This window comes from Acinonyx jubatus, chromosome D1, assembly GCF_027475565.1.
Source record: "Acinonyx jubatus isolate Ajub_Pintada_27869175 chromosome D1, VMU_Ajub_asm_v1.0, whole genome shotgun sequence".
NCBI classification, from domain to species: domain Eukaryota; kingdom Metazoa; phylum Chordata; class Mammalia; order Carnivora; family Felidae; genus Acinonyx; species Acinonyx jubatus.
In genome coordinates, this window is record NC_069390.1 from 74,755,974 (window position 1) to 74,782,265 (window position 26,292).

The following is a 26,292-nucleotide window of genomic DNA, read 5'->3' on the forward strand; positions in this document are numbered from 1 at the left end:
GAGATGTTTACTGACGAAGTCACGTACCAAACTCTCCTTCTACGAAGACTTCGCCAAGCTTTTTAGCTATAGCATTCATTGCAATCAGCGCTTCAAACTGCAATTTCCTGAATTGTTTTATTTTAATGACTAGGAGTCCTTACTGAATAGAGAAACTCTCACTTCTTGCCTCCTTAATTATGATTATTGATGTCGGCATCACATAGTGCCCAGGCATTTTGTAGATTATAATTCCAGTTGTTCTGTCATTAGTGTTGAGTAAATTACACCGGAAAAGAGTGGTAATCGGAACCTCTGCTGTTGGAAGGTAAATGAACTTTTGGCAAGGTGAGAATGTTGAAATTCAAGGTTAGGAAGGGAAAGGGGGTGGGATAGGAGTGAACAGTTGCCAAGGACTCATTAGAAACCAGACACCATGCTAGTGGTTTATGTCAGATGCCTCTGAGCTACTGTTCACCTCATTTCATAGATGAGGAAAGGTAAGTAACTTCCCCAGTGTCACAGTCCAATTAAACAGAAGAGCCAAGGATCAGGTTCACATTTGCCAGACTTCAAAGCTGCTTCCCTATAACATCAGGCTGTCCTGGAAATTAAGGAGACAGTCATGCTTTTTTGGGAAATCTGAGGTTCATTCAATATAACCCACACCCCCAATTTGTGTATGGATATTTTCAGAATGACTATAGATGCTCAGAGCCAGTTAGTTACACATGGAGTTGCAGGCCTCAGTCATCAATAGTGGAAAGGCTGGCACTGAGTCCCCTCCACTGGGGCCACTAAACTGTGTACACAGCCAGCTAGAGGCTGTTCTGACTCTGGATGAGGCAAGGAAATAACTTCTTTTCTGTTTTAATCTACAAAATGCCTGGGCATCGCATTGTAAAAGATAATCATTAAAATCATAACACTGACTCTGAGAAGTAAAAGATGAGTCCTAGGAGGGAAGTAGAAATGAGTGGGTAATCATAGGGATTCCTAGGGATTTTTTTTTCTTTATTGGAAAGATTTATCTATTCACTTTAGGATTATCTTGTGGCTTATAAGCAACGATGCTTATTTTACAGTGTTTCCATATTAATTTTTCCCTCATTAATCTTGCATTCTATAGCAATATGATATTACTTTATCTGACCTAAACCAGCCAGTGCTTGTTAGTCTGCTGAAAACCAAGAGAAATGACAACACTGAGCCTCGGGTGGCCCACCTGATACCCGAGCTCTGCTTTCTAACAGGTAACGTTTATGCTTTATACTCTATCAGTCAGGCTCTTGATCCAAGGCTCAAGGCATATGCTCAAAGCATATCAAGGCTCAAGGATCCAGGCAGTGGGCAGCTAGTGGAGTGCCAGAGCATTCATTTAACCCATGGACGGTGGGCCTGCTAAGTGATGTGTTTTATAGAGGAAAGTGGGAGGGTAGAGTGCCCTTTGGAAATTGCTTGGCACAATAAGAGTTATATAGCTTTTTTAATCTCATGCGCTCTGTTTGTTACTTTGACATAAAAGAGGCCACCAGATATTTTCTGAAAACCAAGCTTCTCTTTTTTTTACGTGCATTATTCAGTCTTTTATGTATGTATCTTGAACCACTTCATTGAGGTCGTGATTGACATGTCAAAAGCTCTGCATATTTAACTAATACCATTGAATGAGTTTGGGGTGAGTGTACACTTAGAAAACCGTCAGCACCCTGAAGGTCGTAGGCCTGTCCTTCACCTACCAAAGTTTCTTGCTGCTCCAATTATTATTATTATTATTACTATTATTATTATTTTGACGCACACTGTTCTATTTGACTTCTGTGTGATTTAAGTATAATTATAATTATTTCCATTTTATAAGTGAGGGAACCAAACCTTGCAGATTGCTTTAAGTCCCATGCCTTTTAATAGGCAGGATTAGGATTTAAACTTTTACCTGTCTGATTTCAGATCTTAATTTCTTTCTTATGGTACCTCTCACCCCAGAATAAGAAAGGGGATTCTAGGGAGTCAGTTAAGCTTAGAAGTAGAAACCTTTACTATGATGTTATCCAGTTAGAGAGCTAAAAGGGAGTAGCCAAAAAACCAGTGTGAGTTAACTTTATTTGTGAGAGACTCTAGAGGTGCTAGTAATTAATAAGAAATAAGCTCTCAAGGTTAAACTCTTCTAATACAGGAATAGTTTACAAATGGTAACACCATGTATACTGTTACCTCAGGGCCTTTGCATTAACTGTTACCTGTGCCTGAGTATTTAAAAAAATTTTTGTATTTATCTTTTTAATTCTAGTGTAATTAACATACAGTGTTACATTAGTTTCAGGTGTACAATATAGCGATTCAACAATTCTGTACATCACCCGGTGCTCATTTGGATAAGTGTACCCTTCCTCCCCTTCATCTCTTTCACTTATCCTCTCACCCACCTCCCCTCTTGCAACCACCAGTTTGTTCTTTATATTTAGGTGTCTTTCCTTTTGTTTGTTTCTTTTTTTTTCTTTGTTTTTTGTTTCTTTCTTAAATTCTATGTACGAGTGAAGTCATACGGTATTTGTCTTTCCCAGTCTGACTTATTTGACTTAGCATTATATCCTCTAGATCCATCTATGTTGTTGCAAATGGCAATGTTTCATTCTTTTTTATGGCTGAAAAATATTCCGTTGTGTATGTATGTGTATGTGTATGTATGTCTGTGTATACACACATACACACACACCAGATCTTCTTTATCCATTCTTCTATTGATGGACACTGGGTTGCTTCCATATCTTGGTTATTACAAAGAATGCTTCAATAAGCGTAGGATGTATATATATTTTCAAATTAGCATTTTCATTTTCTTTGGGTAAATACCTAGTAGTGGAATTGCTGGATCATATAAAACCAAGCTTGTTTTTAACATTTTTGAGCTTCCCTAGCATAGGAAGCAATATGACTTTGATTTTCTTCAGGTACATTGTTTGCATGGTACCAAAGTGATCCTTGTTTCCCTTTTGCATGAGTTCTAGAAAGTAATCCTCACTCTACAGTAGAATCTGAGTAACTGTCCCGAGTACTTTTGATCATGTTCATTTGATTAATAGGGCAGGACTAAGCAAGGAGGACTTTCTGCCTTTTGCATTTTGGGAATCAGTTACGATATGTATATATTTATTTCACAATTAGAAAAATTAATAAGGATATAATATTTGAAGGAAGGGATGATCCTTCTTCGTGGTATTCTAGATCTGCACAGTCCCATATGGTGGCCACTGGCCACATGTGTTTAGTGAGCCCTGGAAATGTGACTGAAGGGCCAGCTGGAGACATGCTGTGAGTGTAGAATACAGACTGGATTTCCAAGACTTAGTATGAAAAAGAGAAAAGAGCTCCTTAGTTTTTATGTAGTGATTGCATGTTGAAATGATAACATTTTGGATATATTGAGTTGAGTAACATATACTATTCAAGTAACTTCATCTGTTCTTTTTGGCTTTTTTCCAGTATGGCTGCTAGAAGATTTAAAATGACATGTGTGGCTTGCGTTTCTTTTGCATCCAGATGCTAGATCTGAGTCCGTTTAAGTGGAAAGCTTACAGTCTGCCTGAGCTGGGCTGGGTTACATTGCGTGTTCATTTTTCCACTTTGTTTTCATTTACATTCATAGGGCTGACCTGCCAGGCAACCTCTGACTTCCGGCTGATGAAGGCTGTGGCTGAAGAAACACGCCTCAGTCCTTTGGGAAGGCAGCAGCGCCTGGCCAGGCTTGCTGACGACATCCAGAGGTACTGGGCTGCTTTGTGGGGTCAGAGGATGTCCTTCCTAAGGCCTAGTTTATGGAACTGGATGGTCTACGAAACGTTTCATTCCTTGATGAACATGTCTCTTTCCTACTGACTCAGAGCAAGGCACTTTTGAATTGCGTTTGCCGGAACCAGAGGTTCACCCCAGATGCTCAGGAGTACAGCCTGTGGGGAGGTGGCGGGGAGGTGGTTGGGGTCCATGCTGACAGAACTACCACCCGGCTTCAACTAGATGACTCTTGCTTTCTTCTTTGTAAAACATGCAGGTTTGGGTAAAAAATCGAATGAAGAAAAATGTTGTAATTAAAAAAACAAAAAACCACAGCCACCTCAGCCCCCCAATATTCAGGGTCAAAAATGTTCAGTCTCAATATAGTGGCCTCAGCACAGTGACCATTAGAAGATTTCTACTGTGTGTTCTTTAAGCTTAGGAATGCTGTGTGCCCTTTGGGTTAGCCCATCTGGCCCTCAGACTGCACTCCTGTCCTCTTTCTGACAGTTGGCTGTCTCTTGGGATCCCAGCTGCTCCTGTTTTCCCTTCTGACCTAGTAAAACTTCACTGCCCCCTGCTATAGCCTCATGTAACTGTAGGACGTATGTGGCTAGTGCCCACATCTTGAAATGATCACATTTTCAACTTACTGAGTTAACGGCGTATATTTTAAAAATAATTTTATTTGACAGTTTTTACTTTTGTAATGCAGCTATTTAGAAAATTTTAAATTACATATGTGGGTTGCTTTATATTTCTACTGGACAACATTGTAGAATGGCCTTTTTTTTCTTTAAAGATACATAACTTGGAGGACAAATTTGGAAATTTATGTAGACCGAAACGTGTGTGTGTGTATTCAGTGAATGTTTGTTTAATGCGTGAACGAATCCTGATTGGTGTATATCATTTCAAATATTTTTAAATGCATGTAATAATGTTCATTTTAGGAAAATGGCATAGCACTGTGCATTGTGTTTTTTAAAAATTTTTTTTAATGTTTATTTATTTCTGAGACACAGAGAGAGAGAGAGAGAGAGAGAGAGCGTGAGTGGGGGAGGGGCAGAGAGAGAGGGGGACACAGAATTCAAAGCAGGTTGCAGGCTCTGAGCTGTCAGCACAGAGCCCCACGCGGGGCTCGAACTCACAGACTGCGAGATCATGACCTGAGCCGGAGCCGGACGCTCAACCAACTGAGCCACCCAGGCGCCCCTGTGCATTGTTTTTGTAACTTTTTCTTGAACATTTCCATAGGATAAATGTGAATCTCTAATATCATCCTCGTGATTTCATAGTTTTCCATTTTGTGGCTATGCTTTATGTCGTTCATCCTGGGTACCCCCCAGGCTTATGCCTACTTGAGAAGTCTCCTGGTTCTCTCCCCTTATTCTGGGCTCTGGATTACTCTTCCTGCCACCTCTCCCTGCCACCTTTCAGGAATCCCATTGACTTCAACCCAGTTTCCTGACTGGAGATCACCCTACCCATCTCATCTTGGGCAGATAGCATCTGCCGGAAAATAATTAATTCCAAGTATTCAATGTGACCGGACCGCACATAGCATTAACAGATGGAAATAATGAACTGTTGCACAGAGTCACTGTAAAGGGGTTTGAGCTCCTTTAAGGAGAGAGGGGAGGCTTTACTAGGCAATGCATGGGTCTCCTCAGTGTCTTCGGTGAGTGCCCGGCTTATCATGTGCCGGCTACCGTGGAGGCCAGGAGGTGAAGTCGGTATGGTACCTCTCCTGAAGGAATTTACAGCTTAATAGAGATGACCGTGTATCATAATCCGATGAGGTTATACATCAGCTGTGGTTAAGGTTTACTAAGTTATAACCTTGAAGTACTATACAAATATAAAGCGGTTAATATTGCTAATACTAATATTCTCCCCATGATCTTCCTGCTGCCATGTCTATCCAATGAGTCTTCTGAAGCCTCAGTCCATATGCTCCCTCCTTTGTCATCATTCATCCATTCCTAAGCCAACTAATTCACATATTCCCAGAAGACATCTCCACCGGCAGAAGCTCCATAATATCTCTTTGTTAGCAAGTTTATTATCAGGAAAAATAGCTCACATTTATTGAGCACATTAGCATGTGCCCGGTCCTGTGGTAGCAGTTTCCAGGTGTTGTCAGTTTAATCATTACATCACCCGTTTGAAGGAGTTAACTTTATTATGCCTACATTTTGGCAATAAGGAAACCATAACTTTAGAAGATTTGAGTCTTACTCGAGGTCACATATTAGGAAGTGTCAGCACTAGGAGTTAAACCCTGGTCCGTCTGGCTCAAAGGCCCGTTTTCCTAACCAGTGTGCCACATTGGAAGCCTTCTCCATCCCTGCGTGTCCCAAATGGGTTCAGTTGTCCCATAATTCTTTTGAGCAGGGGAAAACAATGGTGAGTAGAAATGAAAGTCAGGAATCCTAAAAAATAAAAAAAAAAAATTAGTCTTTGACTAATTCAGTAAGTTATAATTCTATCTCTAATAATTAAAATTCCTTAGAAGATAAGCGCTTTAATGATTTAAAACTCTATCAACAGAAACAAGGATGCTCGTTTTGAGCTGGAGACCTGGGGGCTGCATTTTGGATGCCAGGTGTCTCTGACTGGGAGGGTTTTGCCTTCGGAAAAAATACTAATGCAAGACCACGTAGTAAGTGCTGTGATTTTATTTTCATTTAAAAGTATTTGCTTGAGTATGTGTAAGTTTGATCATATGCCAGAGTGACTAGTGGGCTTGTAATAATCATTTAGTTTCTCTAGGGCCATGTCCATGCCTTCCCTTTGTCCTAAACCTTGACGTCCCCTGTTTTCAATCTGAGTGTACTTCTGAGGCTTAGCACCCACCGGACACGATTTAGGTCAGTGTGGTGTGGTTTCACACTTAAAAACACATTAGAAAATGGTATTTCAATCTGTGGCAATTAAAATGTTCCCACCTATTATTAATTGTTGCAGTACTTTTGTGTCACTACATAAAAGAAAAAAAAAAAATCTATAGTACCCGAAAACTTTTTTGGAGCTGGCGAAGGTTAATTCCAATAGACTATGTTTCTTGATGCCAGGTTTCTTCGCCCCCCAGCCCCCATGTGAAATGCTGCTTGGTTGCTATCAATGTGAAGAAACGCAGGGAGTCCGTCCCCAGCCGTAGCATTTAGGGAGAGAGGCACTCTGAAACCCAAGGAAACACATCTCAGTTGAAAAAATGAACCCATTTTATGCAAAAATGGTAAATTATCTTTGCACTTTCTCCTCTGTTTTTGCCCATTTTAAAAGCTAATTACAGGTGCACCTGGGTGGCTCAGTGGGTTAAACGTCTGACTTCGGCTCAGGTCATGATCCCGTGGCTCGTGGGTTCAAGCCCTGCATCCGGTTCTCTGCTGAGCCTGGAGCCTGCTTCAAATTCTGTGCCTCCCTCTCTGTCTGCCCCTCCCCTGCTCATGCTCTGTCTCTTTCTCACTCAAAAAAAAAAAAAAAAAAAAAACCCACAAAAAACAAAAACAAAAAAACCCAAACATTAAGAAAATTTTTTAAAAACTTAAAAAAAGAAGGATTTTGGCTAGAAGTCAGTAAAAAGAAGCTCAGTTTCAGTTCCACACATGAAACAGGATTTAAATATTTAGTGATCCATCTCATCATCTCTGTAAGTAAAATCATATTTCTCGGAGCTTTTTTGTTGCATTTTTTTTTTTTTTTTAGCGTGGAAACAGGTCTCCATAGGAGAAGAGGCATTAAAATAGGAGACCTGCCCGCTGGTGGTGGTGGTGACTGGGCTAGAGTTGACTGTGTCATGGGCTTCCAGACCATTTCTGCTTTTCTGAAATTGGGTTCTAGGAACTGAGTAGAAGAGAGGCTCCCAGGCCTCAGAGTGAGCCTTGGACATTTGTCCTCGGTCTCTGCCAGCCCATAGCAGGTAGGGGTGTAGGTGAGAGTGCTGTGGCTCTCCTCATACTGGTGGCAATGGAAAGAATGAACGATGACTCCAGATGAAACCGCTGATGGAGAGCTAACCTTTCCCCTTCATTCTTTAAGGTCGCCTCCTGGACCTGGCTGAGTCTCTTCCTGGCCACCTAATGCCACCTAATGGCAAGGCATTATGAGGGTGCCTGTGGTTGGATTTCAGACTGCTTGGTGGAAGGTGCCCTGATTGCAACATCAAGAAGACTGATCTAAGTCTGTCACTAACACCAGCTGGCTCCATAATCTCTCTCAGCCATAGCTTTGAAGTCTGTAAAATAAGGAGATTATAATGCTTCTTAAACATTCATATGCTGATGAATGAGTGCAGATTCTGGTGCAGTGGGTCCAGAATGGGACCCAGGACTCTGCATTTCTTTCTTTCCTTTTTTTTTTTATATTATACCATTCTTTAAAAAAAATTTTTTTTTAACATTTATCTATTATTGAGAGAGAGAGAGAAAGACAGAGCGTGAGCATGGGAGGGGCAGAGAGAGGGGGAGACACAGAATCCGAAGCAGGCTCCAGGCTCTGAGCTGTCAGCGCAGAGCCTGACACGGGGCTTGAACCCATGAACTGTGAGATCATGACCTGAGCCTAAGTCAGATGCTTAACTGATTGAGCCACCCAGGTCTCCCAAGAGCTCTGCATTTCTAACAAGCTCTCAGGAAATAGCCATGTTGTTACAAGGCAATACTGAATAGCAAGGGATTTGATTCAGGGTGGTCCTTTTAAATTCTGGCTCTTCCTAGCTCACTATACCAAAGACATTTCCATTCATTTCCGGTCTATGGATATAAGCAGAAGGCTAGTGACCAGTCCAAAGTCTCCCCTCTTCAGTGCCGGGAGCTGAGTTTTCCAGTCACCTGGGGGACCATCCAAGAGTGAGAAAGGAACCTGTGCCCTGGCCTCATCTTGGCTCCTAGACATAGCTACTTCTAGCATAAAATACACTCTTAGCTACCCTGTAGCGTGTGTGAGTTATAGTGTAGTGACCTGTAGTAGCATTAGTCAGCGTTTCTATTTGAGGTAGCATTATGCCTAAAGAGACTGAATCAGACAGCCCGTTTGCTTAGGGATTCCCATTAAAGGGCACCCATCCTAGAGCTGGAAGGGAGCCCAGAGATCCTTGAACCACACACCTTTCTTTGCACACAGCGGAAGTCCGTGAGGTAAAGGGCCTTGCCTTCTGATCTGCAGCCGGGGAGTGGCCGACCCGGTGGGGGGTATGAGGGGATGATCAGATGCCTCCACTTCCAGGAAGTCTGTGTAATCTGTCCAGATGTGCAGTCTGTGAATAGCAAGTGTCACTAAATAGCTCTCCTAGGACAAACTTGGAACAACCATCTTCGTGCTGTCTTTATTCAATCGCTTTCCGAATAAATGAGTTCAACCCTTTCATGATCATTATTTTTCTCAGTGTCAACCTGCGTCTGCAGCTGATTGGTCCAAGGATATGCGAAATTGCAAGATTTTAAGTGCACAGTCTTTGAATAAATGGTTGATTCTGTGTAGCAACAGAGCTGAATATGTGACTGAGAACTTTCTGCACTGCTTGAGAAGAGTTGGAAGTTCCATGGGATTTAATGTGGACTACCCCAAAATGTGAGAATACACAGAAAATCATGCCAACTTTTTTTTGGTATATTAATTGGGTTTGGTTAGAAGATCAGAAATAATGGCTCATGTAGCTACAAAAGCTTTATCTCAGTAAAGTTTCCCAATACAAATTACCAAACAAATAGTTCTAAGTAGATAGATTTTGCAGTGATTAAGTTTTTATAGTTAAAATATATTTTATATTGGTCTTTGTAAAACTGTTTTCATAGTTCTTAGGCAATAGTCTCATTATCTCCAAATCTTTTCAGTACTGGTTGGGGCATAAATCCGTTAACTTTTTCTCCCTAATTCTTTCATATCAGTTATTTATAAACCTTAACGGCAAACAGGGTATTGAAAAATGAAAGTTGCATTTCCTGACTTATGTGATAGACTTTACGCTTTAAAATTTAATGTAAAAATAGATCTAAAATAACCTTTCCTGATTCTGTTAACTGTAGTATAAGATTATTTAGATAGTGTTCTGATAAAACCAAGGGCAGTTAGCCTTTGAACATTTATTGAGTATCTGCTATTAGATACTATGCCAGTTGCTGGGGATGACAAAGATAAATAAATTGCTTCCAGTTTAGTAAGGGATCCCCATATACACAATCACACTCAAAATTGGATACTCTTTGCTTTAGAAAAGCAATTAAATTGCTCCTGCCTCATTTTATTGAGCTTGATATGCTTCATAAGGAGGAATGCATACTTCATTTTGTTGTTGTGATAGTGGAGGTGCAGTGTCCTAATTGGCAAGGTGGGAAGTTATTCTTTAAACACATGGCTACTAATTAATTACATCAACTGTACAAGCATTGTTGAAAGCCATGCTCATTTTACAACCAAGTCTCACTTTACACTGTAGTTTAGAATTCTCGTCTTATCACATCTGTTAACAAATCACCTGGTTTGAGTTTCACCTGCTCTAATTTCTCTTAACCCATGAGCTAATGAAGCAGGAAAAGATTAATAAAAGAAGCCACAGTCACAGACCCGGGGATGACATCACAGTCTTCTTTCTTACATGAATTCCACGAACAAGCCCTTGCCACGTTCTGTTCTTAGCCTGCTTTATCTGAAAGCCAGTATTTTATTCCATCTTTTTTCTTTCCCATGAAGTATCCATTTACCTGTTAGATTTTTTATATGCATGCTTTCTCCCATCTGAAACATTTGCCTGATGAGTTTAGAAAGAATGGACAGTAGGGTAGTCGCAGAGTCTGCATGCAAGAGATCGAACTGGAAAAGTCAGAAACATTTAGTTGTTTTTACAGAGCTGCAGGCCATTCCTGTAGCTCAGTTAGAATCAGTGATCAGGAAACAGCCGTCCCGCCACCTGCTGGGCAAGTCTGGAAAGGCCACTGGGCATCAGGACACTCCAATTATTTATACATATCAGAAGCGGATTCTACATAAAGAAACCAAAGCTGTGAATTCGTCTGTGTGGGAATTATTTCTGTAGCGTCTGGCCCCTAAGGTAAACACAGAACAGTTAAGTACTTGCTGACTAATTGGTTGAGGCAGGCTAAATATTCCAGGCTCCAAGCAAGCTGTCACTGAAAGAAAAATCTTTCAATCTGAATCATTTTGATTAGCTGAATATCTTGGTCTTATTAATCTGATGATTTTTGAAGACTTTTATTTTAAAGTTCTCATGGGGATTTTGTATTAGAGAAATTTTTTTTTAAGTTTATTTATTTAGAGGGGGTGGCAGAGAGAGAGGGAGAGAGAATCCCAAGCAGGTTCCGCACTGTCAGCGTGTAGCCCAACTCGGGGCTTGAACTCATGAACCTTGTGATCATGACCTGAGCCTAAACCAAGAGTCAGACACTTAACTGACTGAGCTACCCACGCACCCTAGTGTTAGAGAAATCTTAATCCCAATTCAACTCAAACCAGCTTCAGATGCTTGGTATTGAGACTTGTGATGTCAAAAGCTCACTTTCAACCTCATTTTGGAAAAACAGAATTATTAATTGTAGGGGTTACATATAATTGAGGAAATTGCATTTTCCACCAAACTATTTTTAGGCTAATAAAAATGATTATCACATATTTCTGGTGTATCTTGTAGTGGGATTATAAAATTCTGTTTGGAGTAGTTTTGACTGTGCATGTTATGTGCTTCTGAAAAGGGAATTACGTATTCTCAAAATGAATCTTTTCATGTAGCATAAAAGCACAAGAAGATCCAGCTGCATTCTTTAGTGCTGTACAGAAACATGTTAATCCTGATGTTCAGTTGGTAAGTATAGGATAATTTTGGTTTTGATGTATAATTTTTATTTTTTCCTTATATCTAACAGTCTTCTTTCCTTGAAAGAATGAATGTGAGCATATTCTCCCATGGTATGTTTGCAAATTGCTGTGCATTTCCCCAAGAACCCAAGAAAGGATTAATCTTAGCATTTTAATCAATATTTTATTTCCTTTTCACATTTCTAATATTAATTTTTAAATACTCGTTTTTACCCCTATCTCAGTCTCTTGGATGTCTACATATTTTTAACTTGTTGGGGGCCATCTTTTATTTAAGATTTAAGATAAAGTGACTCCCATCTTACCCCATAAATGCTGGGTACCCAGTGCTCTCTCCAGTTTTTTGGCAGATTCTTGGAGGGCTTAGGTTTTTCCATGTCACCCACGGCTGCTTCCTCTGAATTCTTGCCCCCTTTCCTGAGTGCCGTCTCCCCCTGCACTGCATCCGTTTCCACAGCTGTCTCATTTCCCAAAGTGTCCTGTGTGTGTGCGCCCCTGTGCAGCTGACTTTGCAGAGGGTTTGCGTCCGAGGCAAGGTTACGGCACACCCCAACGTCCCAGATGAGTTACAATTGACATCCTTGCTCTTAAGGCTCTCTCAACCATTTCTCTTCTCCCAGGCCTCAGCCTCCCACCGCACGGCAGTGTCTCTTACTTACCTCGCTCACGCTTCTGGGCCCCAGCATGCCAGTCCCCATCTCCTGCAGAGCAACGTAGCCGTCTCTGTTCCTCTTTTAGTCAGACACAAAAAAGGCCCATAAGGATGTTATATTAAACAAAGGGAATTATAACCCTGAGCATCTTTTTTTTTCTTAAAAATAAAATAAAACTTAACAGAAACATTGCAAGAAGAGTACAAAGAACTCCCAGATACCCTTCATCCAGATTCCCCAGTTGTTGACATTTTATTATATTTGCTTCATTGTTTCGTTCGTTCCTTCCCTCCTGCCTGCCATCCTCTATCTATCTATCTATCTATCTATCATCTATCTTATCTACCTGCCTATCTACTTACCTACCTACCTACCTATCTACCTACCATCTTTTTTCCTGAACCATTTGAGAGTAGGTTACAGACTTGATGCCCCATTGCCCTTCAGTGCGTATTTTCTACAAACAAGGTCACTCTCCTACAGAACCATAGGACAACCATCCAAATCAAGAAACAGTAAGACCAGCTAATCCACAGACTCCCATTCACATTTCTCCATTAGTCCCCAAAATGTCTTCTCCAGTGAAAGGATCTAATGCATTGCATTTAGTTGTCCTGTCTCTTTAAGACTCTCCTTCAGTCTGGAACAGTTCCCTAGTTTTCGATGGCTTTCCAATTTTGAAGGGTATAGATGAATCACTTTATATAATATCCCTCAATTTGGGTTTGTCTGATGTTTCCTTATAATTAAATTCTGATTATGTACTTTTGGCGGGATTATCACAGCAATGATTCTGTGTTCTTAATGCATCCTACCAGGAGGTACTCCGTTAATTAAGGTATCTGCCAGGTTTCTCCACTGTACATTTACTCCTTTCTTTGTGAAGCAGGTGTTTTTGGTCTGGTGTTTTGCAGGGAGATACTTTGAGACTATGAAAATACCCTGTTTCTCATCAAACTTTTACCTCTAGTTTTAGAATCCATTGATAATTCTTGTCTTTTTTTATTATTACTATTTTATTTATGTATGTGTTTATTAATTTAATTATTCATTTTATTTTATTATTATTACTCTGATGATTGCCAAATGGTGGCTTTCTGATTTCCTACATTTAGTATGCAGCTTTGTATGCCTTCTACATTTAGTGGGTAGCCTTATGTTATAAGGAAGAACTTTCTCTTCTCCCCATTTCTTTGTTCATTTATTTTTATCAGTTATGGATTCATGGTTTCCTCTTTTATTTACCAGCTGATAGTCGATTACCAATATTATTTATTTTGATGCCCAAATTGTTCACGATTTTGTTGATTGGAGACTCATTCAGGTTGGCTTCCGTGACTTTTTGACATGTCCCCATTGTTTGGGGGACACTTCCTTACCATCTGACACAATAAGGTATTTCAGGTTAATTTTGAAATTTTGCTGCCTGGCTCTGGAATTAGGTATTTCTCCAACGAGCCATGATTACTTTTGGTAGAGAACAGTATGTAGAAATCAAAATCTGGGGGGTGCCTGGGTGGCTCAGTTGGTTAAGTATCTGACTATAGCTTAGGTCATGATCTCTCAGTTTGTGAGTTTGAGCCCTGCTTTGACCTCTGTGCTAATAACATCATGGAGGCTGAAGCCTGCTTCGAGTTCTGTGTGTCCTTCTCTCTGTTCCTCCCCCACTCAACACTCTCTCTCTCTCTCAAAAATAAACATTTAAAAAAATCAAAATCTGGGCAGCTGGGTGTGCTTATTTGTTGGTGGGGTGTCACTGCCCCCAGACTTTCTCAATGGGCAAAGTTAGGAATATTGTGTACGCGTGTGTCTACATACGTATACTCAAACACTGCTGATCCTTGAACAATGTGGGGTTTAGGGGTGCAGACTCCCTGCACAGTCCAAAATCCCCGTGTGACTTTTGACTCCCACAAAACTTAACTCCTAATAACCTATTGTTGATTGGAAGCCTCATAGCGTAGTCAATTAACACATATTTGTGTATTTTATGTACTATATACTGTACTCTCACACAAAAGTAAGCTAGAGAAAACACAGTGTTATTAAGAAAATCATAAGGAAGAGGAAATACATTTACAGTACTGTATTATGTTTATTAAAAAATCTGCATATAAGTGGACTTGCATAGTTTAAACCTGTGTTGCTCAAAAGGTTATGCATACACCCTTACATCTGTGTTACTACCATGTCCGTCTATGTATATATTGAAAATGTGTTCACACTTCCAGTTGCAGTCTCAACACCACAGGAAAACATTCTCCACTGCCATATTTGTACCTCCCTTCTCTGATAAGGGGAGTGTGGACCCTGTTACCTTCCACTTATCACTTCACATCCTTGTCCCCTTGGAAGCAACCAGTCTCACTTGTCTCCCACCTTCTTTCGGCCCCCATCCCTGTTCAACCACTGCCTTGGTCTGATGCCTACCTCGCTTGGCTCCAAATTCATAGGATGGAAAGCAGGAAGACCCCCTAAGATACATTTCCCTATTTTACGTACTTAAGTGTAAGTAATTTTGGCCCTTCACATTATGATTTTGAACAGATCTATAGGTGAAAAATCTTTTTGTTCTCTGCTGATGATGACCGTGCCTGTTTTTTGTATAAATTTGGTGGGTGTTGAAGGTAGAGAATAAAGGGTGGAAAGGAGGTGGAAACAGGCCAGGAGAAGCCCTTCCGAGGGAAACACCTGCTAAGAAACAGAGGTGCTGGCAGAGATGGGTGGAATTTAAAAATACCTGAGGACCTGAAGCTTCCTTCTCCTTATTTTCCCTCCCCCCCCATAGCCTTATTCTCAGGTCACAGTAAACAAAACAGTTGTGGTTGGTTTCTTTTATTTTGGTTGTCTAGTACCTGCTGGGAAGGAGACCACCCTGTAAGCTAATCCTGCACTTGGCCTATCCGTGGGCAAGGATGGGAGAGGGATGGTGGGATGAGGGCTGGAGAGCCACAGGAAAAGCCAACAGGGGGCGGGAGGGAGCTGGAGTAAGACCTAGGTTAGGAGGGAATTTGAGGAGCCTAACAATCAAATCAGAAGAGATAGGAGGAAGGGAAAGCCAGCGGGTGGGGGGTTGGGGGGCTTTGGAGCCGGACTGCAGAGCCGATGGCTGATAAAAAGGCATTTCAAATGGGATTGTCAGTGGTTAAAGGCCATTTAACACAACTGTAGGCATTTTAATATTTGTTTCTTGGGAACTTGGAGGCAAGATGTTTAGAGGACCCATGTGTTCATTTTTTAAAAATTCTTGTTTGTTTGTTTATTTATTTATTTATTTAGAGAGAGTTCGGGAGGGGCAGAGAGAGAGAGACAGAGAGAATCCCAAATAAGCTCCATGCTGATCATTTTTTTTAAAGCGACTTAAAAGCTACTTTACTTTAAAGCTACTTCTAAACATAAGTAAATTGACTTTTTTCTCTTCTTTTTATTTTTTTTTCCTTTTAGGTAATGTGTATCCTACCTTCTAATCAGAAGAACTACTATGATACCATTAAAAACTATTTGAACTCCTTCTGCCCAGTACCCAGCCAGTGTGTGCTCACTCGGACCTTGAATAAACAGGGGATGATGATGAGTGTCGCCACCAAGATTGCCATGCAAATGGCCTGTAAACTCGGAGGCGAACTGTGGGCTGTGGAGATCCCTGTGAGCAGTCTGTCAGTCTTTCAGTAATCAGTCCATTTATTAATTGAAAAATGAAATCAGAGTACGAGACCTTTTCACATGATTCCAGAGGTATTTGTTTTGTGTGGTGGGTTTGTTATTTGTCCGCTCTGGGTTGTGGCATGACACAAGACACCGTCCAGAAGGTGAGGTGAGGCTCCTGTTCTCCAGGAGCTTTGAGTAAGCTGATAACAGAATGTTTCATGAAAGAGAATCTAGGCTGGCACAGGCTTGCGGGGTGGCTTGATCTGGAGCTTCCCGCTGCCACGTAAAATCTGTGCCCTCTGGCCTCTACTTCTACCTACTCTTTGCAGCGCACTAGCTCTCAGAGTAGCCCTGCACCCTGGAGGGGGGCCTCCCCACAGCTTGGGGGAACCGGCAGAGCTATGATTTTGAACTGTGGTGGGAACTAAAAATCCTCGTCCACTGGGTGAGGAAGTGAGGGGGTGAGAAATGAGGGGATGTCGTCCATTCCCTTCCATTTCCATAACCAGGATGCGTGCGCTGAGCCCCAGCTGCCTCCCTGGAGGCTCATGGCCAGTGGCAACTAGGATCCCTTAGACATCTGAACAATAGGGAGTGGACTTCCTCTTCAGATCCCACCAGCCCAGAAGCCAGGGATAAATGACTGATCACTTTCCCAGAATCTCTTGAGCCACATTAATGGCACTTGTCCACCTCCACAAAGGGTGGTAGCTATTTTGCACTCCAGTGAGTCTCTTAAGCAAATTAGATACCATATTCATCCCTCCATCTTTTTTTTTTTTTTAAGTAGATTTCTTTATTTTGAGACAGCTAGAGGGGGAGGGACAGAGAGAGAGGGAGACAGAGAATCCCATGCAGGCTCTGTACTGTCAGCACAGAGCCCAACAGGAGGCTCAGACCTATGAATTATGAGATCATGACCTGAGCTGAAACCAAGAGTTGGATGCTCAACCAACTGAGCCATCAAGCCCCCCACCCCACCCCATCCCTCCATCTTCAAGTCTCTTTGGTTTCTGTTTTAATGATCTGCTTCATCTGGACCTTGATCTCCCTGGCATATAGCTTAGCTTAATTTAATAACCAGGGACAGTTTTTTTCAAAACTTCATATGAAGTCATCATTTGGGGAAATGATGTCCCATTTTATTAAATCATGAAAAATTTACTTTTACAGTTAAAGTCCCTGATGGTGGTCGGTATCGATGCCTGTAAAGACGAAGTCAGCAAGGGAATGGTGGTGGTTGGATTTGTGGCCAGCATTAACCCCGGAATCACCAGGTACTTTTACAATTACCCAACATATTCCATAATTATAGTTTGCGGTTTAACTGAAAACCATGCAGCAGGAAACAGTTTGTATTCTTCCCTCATTTGAAAAATATGAACATTTTAGTCATAAATTATACTTACATATAAAGTGTGATTGATAATATTAAGATAATATGTAGCCTTATGAAAAAACTATGTTTATACACACATTAGGACAAGCTAATACTCGTATGCCAGGCAGCTTCCTCAAACGATGGATGATAGAAATTTTCATGTTATGTGCACTGTATTAGGTACTGTACTAGGAACTTATATCCAGCAGCAAGCTTTGGAATCTGATTGCTTGCTTCTGTGTCCTGATCTGCCACTTATTCTGTGTATGACATCTGGCTATTTAATGTTGCCGTGACTTAGCTGTGGTCTCATGTAAGATGGGCATGAAGATGATGCCTATTTCTTTTTTTTTTTTTTAATTTTTTAAAATTTACATCCAAATTATTTAGAATACAGCACAACAATGATTTTTCAGGAGTAGATTCCTTAGTGCCCCTTTCCCATTTAGCCCATACCCCCTCCCACAACCCCTCCAGTAACCCTCTGTTTGTTCTCCATATTTATGAGTCTCTTCTCTTTTGTTCCCCTCCCTGTTTTTATATTATTTTTGTTTCTCTTCCCTTATGTCCATCTGTTTTGTCTCTTAAAGTCCCATATGAGTGAAGTCATATGATTTTTGTCTTTCTCTGACTGACTAATTTCACTTAGCATAATACCCTCCAGTTCCATCCACGTAGTTGCAAATGGCAAGATTGCATCCTTTCTGATTGCCGAGTAATACTCCATTGTATAGATATACCACATCTTCTTTGTCCGTTCGTCCATCGATGGACATTTGGGCCCTTTTCATACTTTGGCTGTTGTTGATAGTGCTGCTATAAACATGGGGGTGCGTGTGGCCCTTGGAAACAGCACACCTGTATCCCGTGGATAAATGCCTAGTAGTGTAATTGCTGGGTCGTAGGGTAGTTCTATTTTTAGTTTTTTGAGGAACTTCCATACTGTTTTCCAGAGTGGCTGCACCAGCTTGCGTTCCCAGATGATGCCTATTTCATAGGGTATTTATGGAAGTTACATAAGATAAAATGCTTAAAACATAGCCTCCCATAGCAGACGCTCAATACATGCTTGTTGTTATTAACACTTGAAGGCAGTTGATGTAGTTGTTTACAGCTGCTGAAAACATAAGCAGGTTTGGGGATAATGCATTAAATGCTGACTCAGTATCTATTTAATTGTAGTGCCTAGAATTGTTTCATTATATGTAACTAAGCAATGTGTTTTGAGGCTATAGGAACTGTTTGCACCATATTTTATTCCTGGACTTAGGCTATTTGATTTACTCCATTAAGCCTGTGGTCAGGTATATATTTGGGCTGGTGAGAAATAGGATAAGTAGCAGTGTGCCTGTGACTTCATTCCAGGTTGTGTGAGATCCCTGTTCCATGTGTCACTTAATGTGACACATTAATGTGTTAATCAAGCAGGAAAAGGACTTCCAGTTTGTTAGCCACATTCCTAATTGTGTCATTATTGGCATATATAATAATGTTGATGCGCACTTGCACAAAGTCATGATCTTCATTTTGCAAGTACTTTTGTTTACCTAATGTCTTTAACAATAGAACTTCTTCTGAAATTTAAAGAAGTTAATCATGTTCAGATTTCAAGTCCAAAAGCCTCTCCTATGGAAGTGGAACTTTATGCTTGAGAAATCTTTGAATATTTTTTTGTTTATTTGTTGTTGTTTTTTGTTTTTTTACTATGTGATTCCATTTATTTATTTAATTTTAATCAATTTAAATTTTAGTTACAATACAGTGTGGCATTTGTTTCAGGGCTAGAACCCAGCGATTTAAGACTTACATATACCGCCGAGTGCTCATCCCAGCAAGTGCCCTCCTTAATGGCCCATCACCCACTTAGCCCATCCCCCTCCCATCTCCCCTCCAGCAACCCTCAGTTTGTTCTCTGTATTTGTCCCTTATGGTTTGCCTTCCTCTCTGTTTCTTATTTTATTTTTTCTTCCCTTCCCCTATGCTGTTTTGTTTCTTAAATTCCACGTATGAGTGAAATTATATGATACCTGTCTTTCTTTGACTGACTTATTTTGCTTAGCGTAATACACTCTAGTTTTGAATATTTTGAAAGTAAATTTGGTAAACTAATAAATTCCTTTATAATAATAACATAGTGTTCCTATTTATGATTGCTTATCTTGTGCTAAGTACTTTCTATATATTATCTAATTTAATTTTTATAACAACCTTGTGAGGTAGTAACTACCTTACCATCTTGTGTGTTTCCTTGGTACGGATGAGGAAACTGAGACTTAGGTTGACGTAGCAAAGTCACATGGCTGATGAGTATGCCAACCAGGATTTGAACCCAAGCGTGTCTGATGTCAGCACTATGCTTTTAGTTTCTCTTATCGATAAATTTCTTTTGAGGAGGGGAGGTTTTTAATATAGTTATGATCGTATAACATATATAGGCTCATGAACATTAAATTTGCTCATAATGTCTAGTTCTTTTTATTTTGATTGAGGTGTAATGGCATACAACATTGTATGTTCATTTGTTGTGTTTCTCAGATTCCACGTAAGAGTGAAATCATATGATACCTGTCTTTTTCTGACTTATTTTGTGTAGCATAATACACTCTAGTTCCATCCACATTGTTGCAAATGGCAAGATTTCATTTTTTTCATCACTGAATAGTATTCCATTGTATATATATGCTACATCTTCTTTATCCATTCGTCAGTTGATGGGCATTTGGGCTCTTTCCATACTTCGGCTATTGTCGATAGCACTGCTATAAACATTGGGGTGCTTGTGCCCCTTTGAATCAACATTTTTGCATCCTTTGAACAAATACCCAGTAGTGCAATTGCTGGGTCGTAGGGTAATTCTATTTTTAATTTTTTGTGGAACCTCCACACTGTTTTCCAGAGTGGCTGCACTGGTTTGCATTCCCACCAAAAGTAGAAAAGTGTTTCCCTTTCTCCGCATCCTTGCCAACATCTGTGTTTCCTGAGTTGTTAATGTTAGCCATTCTGACAGGTGTGAGGTAACATCTCAGTGTGGTTTTGATTTGTATTTCCCTGCTGATGAGTGATGTTGAGCATCCCTTCATGTGTCTAACAGCCATCTGAAGCATCACATTTTCTTCACCCATTCTTCCGCTGATGGACACTTAGGTTGTTTTCTGTTTCTTCATTTAATGCTAATGCGTTTATGGTAGACATTTTGAAGTTGGACATTCTTTTCTTTTCTTTTCTTGCTTTAGGTGGTTCTCTCGGTGTATCCTTCAGAGAACGGCGACCGATGTTGCAGATTGCTTAAAAGTTTTCATGACCGGTACTAAAAGTATAGCAGTGGTGGTGGGCCCCAAGCGCTATTCCTTCAGGCCCCAGAGTCCACGTGCCTATAGCAGACCAGATGGTGGAAGCAGACTCCCCAAAGCCTGCCTGAGTCAACCATCACCCAGATGGAGATTCCCAAAGCTGTATCCTGATCCACGCTAACAGATGCTGTAGAATTTACATTTGTCATCTGTGTATGATAAACAGAAAGCCTCTAAGAGGCAGGGGAGTTTGTAGCTGCTGGTGGCTCTGGCAAGCAGTGTGAAGGCCAAAGGAATCTACCTGGAGAGACAGGGATTATGACAGAGTGCTGTGAGGTCTAGAAATAGGAAAGAAGCCTGTGGGGTGGGGATAGGAATGCTGGCAGATGAGGGCTGGCATCGCAGGAGAAGATGGGGAAGAAGGCAGACAAGGAGGGGAGCCTATTCACAGTGGGGTACAGTGGGAACAGATATCTGGGGCTCCCGTGCCCTGCCCAGCCCTGGCCAGGATCTGGCTTTGCCACTCCCTGTAGTACTTCTTGTGTGATTCACTCCGTCTCCTGATCCTCATTTTCCCATCTATAAGTTTGGGAAAGCGGTGTAAGTACTTTTTCCTAAAAAATTGAATTTGCTGATGGACATGCTGTTTGCTGATGGACATGATGTGAGGCCATTGGTTACGGCCTTACAGATATGATCATCTTCTATTGAACGCAAATGGATTTCCTGGACAATGAAGTCTTCTAAAACAGTTGCACAGTATATACATGAAAATAATTATTATATTACTTTGCCCTCACTTCAAAACTTGGTTCTTTTTTTTAAGTAGTTGTGAAAAGTTTCTGTTGAGTAGGAGTTACTGTCTGGTCTCTGCTCTTTAGGCAATTTCTAGTTGGAGTGGGTGGAAATGTTTTCAGAGTTCATATTGTCAGTGCAACTTAGAATCAAATTGGGTGAGTCCATGGTAAGAGATGCTTCCAGAAGATCAGCCACGACCTCTCCTTATGTTTTCATAATTATGCTTATTGGAGATGAAAATGACATGAAATTATCCAGTCTGTATCCATTGATAGCATGTGAAGAGTTGAAGAAACTAAATTAGTATTAATTTGGTTTTGGGAATTAATCTATTGCACAACTTAATTTATTGATTAAATATTAAAATTTTACTAAAGGGATATGTTAAGTTTAAGAATATGTTTTGCCACAGAAACCAGTATGATTCCTCAAATAGCAGATGCCAGATGTTAGCCCTAAAGTTATCCATTTTTATATTAGTGCAGTCATGACTCAAATTAGGTAGTACCCTATATTACAGTGGTCGGAAATAATGAACTTAAAACATTGAACTACATGGGAATTTTGTTCTTTGTTGGCATTGGACAAGTCATTCTTTTCTTCCTGACAACAAATTCTGCAGGAGCACTCAACAAATGGTACAAGCACAACCATGGCTTGCCGGCACGGATAATTGTGTACCGGAATGGGGTAGGGGACGGTCAGCTAAAAACACTGATTGAATACGAAGTTCCACAGCTGCTGAGCAGTGTGACAGAAGCGAGTGCAAACACCAGGTATTGAGTTATGTTTTTTTCCCCACACTTGCAACCAGGGCACGTTTTATCGTAGCTATTCAGATTACTGCACGCCAGCACCTTGTTTTCATGAGGGCGAGCTTCGCTCTCGTCTGCATCATGTGAGTACAGCTGGACGGACGGACAGGTTTCCCCTAGACTGGAGGGTGGTTGAGATGGTCCTCTGTGAATAGGGTGACATGAGCCTGGGTGGGGGCCCCCGGAGGAAGGCAAGTGTCCCCCAGAGCAGCTGACACTGAGACTCCGCACGAGGGTGAAGACACTTCATACATATTGCTATGCCACGGGATTAAACAAGCGCTGGTTTCCAATTCGAGGCCCAAATCCCCACCAGGGGCTCAAGTCCCTGCCGTGCAGGCCCTGGTGTGCAGGTGGAGGTCGATGGAGGTGCTGAAAGGAGTGTGAGGGCAGTGCAGGCTGCACTGCAGATGGAAGTCAGACCGCCCTCATCTCCCTTGCCTCATTTCTTGATTCAGTGTTGCAGTGCATTTTCCTCGGTGAGTACGTCAAGTGGCGGGAGCAAGAAGAATATTAGAAGTGGCAATTCGGGGAGGATGATAATCTTAAATGGGCTTCCTAAAATATTCGGAAGGCATCCTATTCCAAGCAGGGCACAGCATTCATCCATCAGGTGTGACTGTCATCACCACCATCAACCGAAATTGCAGCCACAGGCCACAGGGGGACTGAGCCTTGACCTCACCGGTGACTGTCAGAGTGGAGGGAGAGCACGGTGGCTTGGGGGACAGTGTCATCTTCCCCTGAGTCCAAACCCTAACAGCCAACCCTGTCTCCCTCCCACTGACCTCAGGTGACTGTGCAGAATCACAAGTATGCAATTTTGGGCTAGCAGGAGTGAATTTAGCAGCTGACAGTGCTAAGGAGTTTTGTTGCAGTATAACATCAGCTTTTGAAAGTTTCAATACTGAAAACCAATAATATATTTTTAAGATAATTAAACTGCTTGAAAGTGAAATTTCCCTGCAATCTTTGCCTCCCAAAAGTTCCTTTGGGAATTATGGCCAGTAAATGGATTTGACCCTGGCTTTACTAAATCCTGACTTTAATATTTGATCATTCAACATTTGGCACAAATGTACATTTGGTCTGTCCATCCATCCCCCCAGGTGTGTGTCTTGCAAGATTCAGAAGTGATGATCTGAGGAATGAGAGAACTTGCGGGTCTCTTTGCTATTCAGAAATTGAGAGGAAGAGTGAAAGTGAAATAGGGACACTATTGCTAATGGAAAAAGAAATCTTGTCTCTATGGAATATTCTGGAAAGCCCTCCTTTAGAAATGTGAATTGAAGTTCGTTGCCCTATTAACTGTTCCTCCCTGCCCCCTTCAAATGATATAAACCAGCCAAGTGACTGGACACACCACACTTTTGCAACAAAGAAGGACAATCTCTAATTTTAAAAACTATATGGGGAGCACCTGGGTGTCTCAGTCGGTTAAGAGTCTGACTCTTGATTTCAGCCCAGGTCATAATCTCACGGTTTGTGGGTTCTCTCTCTCTCTCCCTCTCCCCCCGCCCCCCAAAATAAATAAACTTTAAAAAAATAAAAAAAACTGTGTACGCAGCTCTGAGAGAGGGGATAATTTTTATTTTCTTCATTTTTGCAGTGTTCTTCTAATGAATGAATTTATTTATTTATTCCATTTAGAAATTACCAAAAAAAGGTCATTAGGTAAGCTGTAAGCTTGGTTTTAGTTCTCTGCATCTTTCCTTTTGCCTTTCTGGTTCCAAGCTCCAAACTGTCCGTGATTGTGGTCAGGAAGAAGTGTACGCTGCGATTCTGCATGGAAATGAGCCGATCCCTGCAGAACCCGCCACTTGGCACCGTGGTGGACTCAGAAGCGACGCGTCCTGACTGGCAAGTGCCGTTAGCAAATCTGTTCTTAATGAAACGTTTGCCTTGTGTTCTTCAAGTGAGGCCTTATTCTGTTTGCCTTCTTTCTCATGTTCATTCCGTTTTCCCCCTCAGGTATGACTTTTACCTGATTAGTCAGGCTGCCTGTCGGGGAACTGTTAATCCCACCTACTATAATGTCATCTATGATGACAATGGCTTGAAGCCCGACCACATGCAGAGACTTACGTTCAAACTGTGTCACCTGTACTACAACTGGCCGGTGAGTGACAGCTGTGTACTTGTGTGGGTACTGACTCTCAGGGTTCCCACCCAGGAACTGTCACCCAATTCACGTTTGTATCCCTATGTCCTGACTTCACAAAGGAGGAAAGAGTGAATGAATGAATGAGTCCTTGAGAGAAACACAGTCTGTCATAGAAATCAAGTAGCAATAACTGTTAACATCATCATTATCATCGTTATTATTTGTAACATTAGTATTTACAATTTCTGGAGGACTTCATTCTATGCATTATCTTTTTTTTAATTAAAAAAATTTTTAACATTTATTTTTGAGAGAGAGAGAGAGAAAGAGAGTGTAAGCAGGGGGAGGGGCAGAAAGAGGGGGACACACAATCTGAAGCAGGCTCTGGGCTCTGAGCTGTCAGAACAGAGCCTGATGTGGGGCTCGAACTCTTGAACCATGAGATCATAACTTGAGCCAAAGTCAGACGCTCAACTGACCGAGCCACCCAGCAGCCCCATATTCTATGCATTGTCTTATGCAAGCCTGGGAGGAAATCAGGGTATTGTTATTTCCGAGTTACAGTTGAGGAAGTTAAAGCCAACTCAGATGCTGTCTCATGGGAAGGTAACGGGCTCGTCTGTCCTATGTTCCTGTGCGCGAAGCCAGGAGCTGCTCTCGAAGTCCAAGGCCAAGATTTGCTCTGAGCCCCTTGGAGCATCAAGTCACGGGAAACTTAGATTAGTGCTAGGTGTGATGGCACCCAGTGCTCAGCTTCATGAAGGCAGACTGGGCCTCCATCCCCTCTTGCCCAGCGAGCTTGTGTTCCCCATGGATGAGGTTGCCCTTGGTTGAGTTTAGTCACTGTGTACTCACAAATGCGTTCTATCATATGTAACTAGTAGGGGATAAAACTCAGGAAAATGTATTACTTTGGAGAAAGTTATCCTCTTAACTGCTATCAGTATGTTTTCTCCTCAGGGCTTAATCAGTATCCCAGCGCCTTGTCAGTATGCGCACAAGCTGACCTTTCTGGTGGCACAGAGCATTCATAAAGAACCCAGTTTGGAACTAGCCAACTCTCTCTTCTACCTGTGATGACGTGAACTGTGGGCACCCGAGATGAGCAATCTGAAAAGTCGTTGGTGTATTTTGTGCAAATCTGCCGTAAGTGCAAGGCTGTGTCTCAGGAAAGGAGATTGAGCTTAGTTTCAACTTCCTGAAAAAGCACCCAACACAGCTTCATCTGAAATGGTTCAAAAGAAATGTATGTTGTTTTAAAGAGTTTTATGCTTCGTGGAAATTCTCATTATGGTACATGGAATTAAAATGTACCATCGTCTGTAAGTAATTCCACGAAGCTAAACATCCTCTGAGAAAAGAAGTGTTTGCTTGATGTTTTGATGATAGGGAAATGGGGTCTGATTCCCACCCTAAGTTTTGCACAAGTTTCCTTAAATAATGTTATAGAACGTTTTATAGAGTGGTTTAAACGGTTATATGAAAATAAAGGAAATTCAGAGCATCGCATATATGTTTATTGTTATTTGCATTTCAATTGAAATTACATGCAAACCTCGTCATTTCCGGAAAAGGCTCTTACATGCTAAACTACATTGCCGTCACTCTTTGAATGATTATTTCTTTTTTTTTTAATTTTATTTTTTATTTTTTAAAATTTACATCCAAATTAGTTAGCATATAGTGAAACAGTGATTTCCGGAGCAGATTCCTTAGTGCCCCTTACCCATTTAGCCCATCCCCCCTCCCACAACCCCTCCAGTAACCCTCAGTTTGTTCTCCATATTTATGAGTCTCTTCTGTTTTGTCCCCCTCCCTGTTTTTATATTATTTTTGTTTCCCTTCCCTTATGTTCATCTGTTTTGTCTCTTAAAGGCCTCATATGAGTGAAGTCTTATGATATTTGTCTTTCTCTGATTGACTGATTTCACTTAGCATAATACCCTCCAGTTCCATCCACGTAGTTGCAAGTGGCAAGATTTCATTCTTTTTGATTGCCGAGTAATACTCCATTGTATAT

The 26,292-nt window shown here is 41.2% G+C and overlaps 1 protein-coding gene across 2 annotated transcripts in view; it reads left to right on the top strand.

Annotated features, from left to right (window-relative positions):
- Nucleotides 1-25,781, top strand: part of PIWIL4 (piwi like RNA-mediated gene silencing 4) — a 45,276-nt gene extending 19,495 nt beyond the window's left edge. The window contains exons 9-20 of one of the 2 annotated variants that reach the window (XM_027040041.2): nt 1,109-1,232; nt 3,626-3,743; nt 6,304-6,415; nt 9,140-9,324; nt 11,497-11,569; nt 15,681-15,881; nt 17,058-17,161; nt 20,499-20,569; nt 21,976-22,129; nt 23,903-24,028; nt 24,140-24,287; nt 25,233-25,781. In XM_027040041.2, the coding sequence (XP_026895842.1) occupies nt 1,109-1,232; nt 3,626-3,743; nt 6,304-6,415; nt 9,140-9,324; nt 11,497-11,569; nt 15,681-15,881; nt 17,058-17,161; nt 20,499-20,569; nt 21,976-22,129; nt 23,903-24,028; nt 24,140-24,287; nt 25,233-25,349 (1,533 nt within the window). In that variant the 3' untranslated portion in view covers nt 25,350-25,781. The remainder of the gene's footprint in view (nt 1-1,108; nt 1,233-3,625; nt 3,744-6,303; nt 6,416-9,139; nt 9,325-11,496; nt 11,570-15,680; nt 15,882-17,057; nt 17,162-20,498; nt 20,570-21,975; nt 22,130-23,902; nt 24,029-24,139; nt 24,288-25,232) is intronic. The other variant, XM_053203827.1, reaches the window with a different exon arrangement.
- The last annotated feature ends 511 nt before the right edge of the window (nt 25,782-26,292 follow it).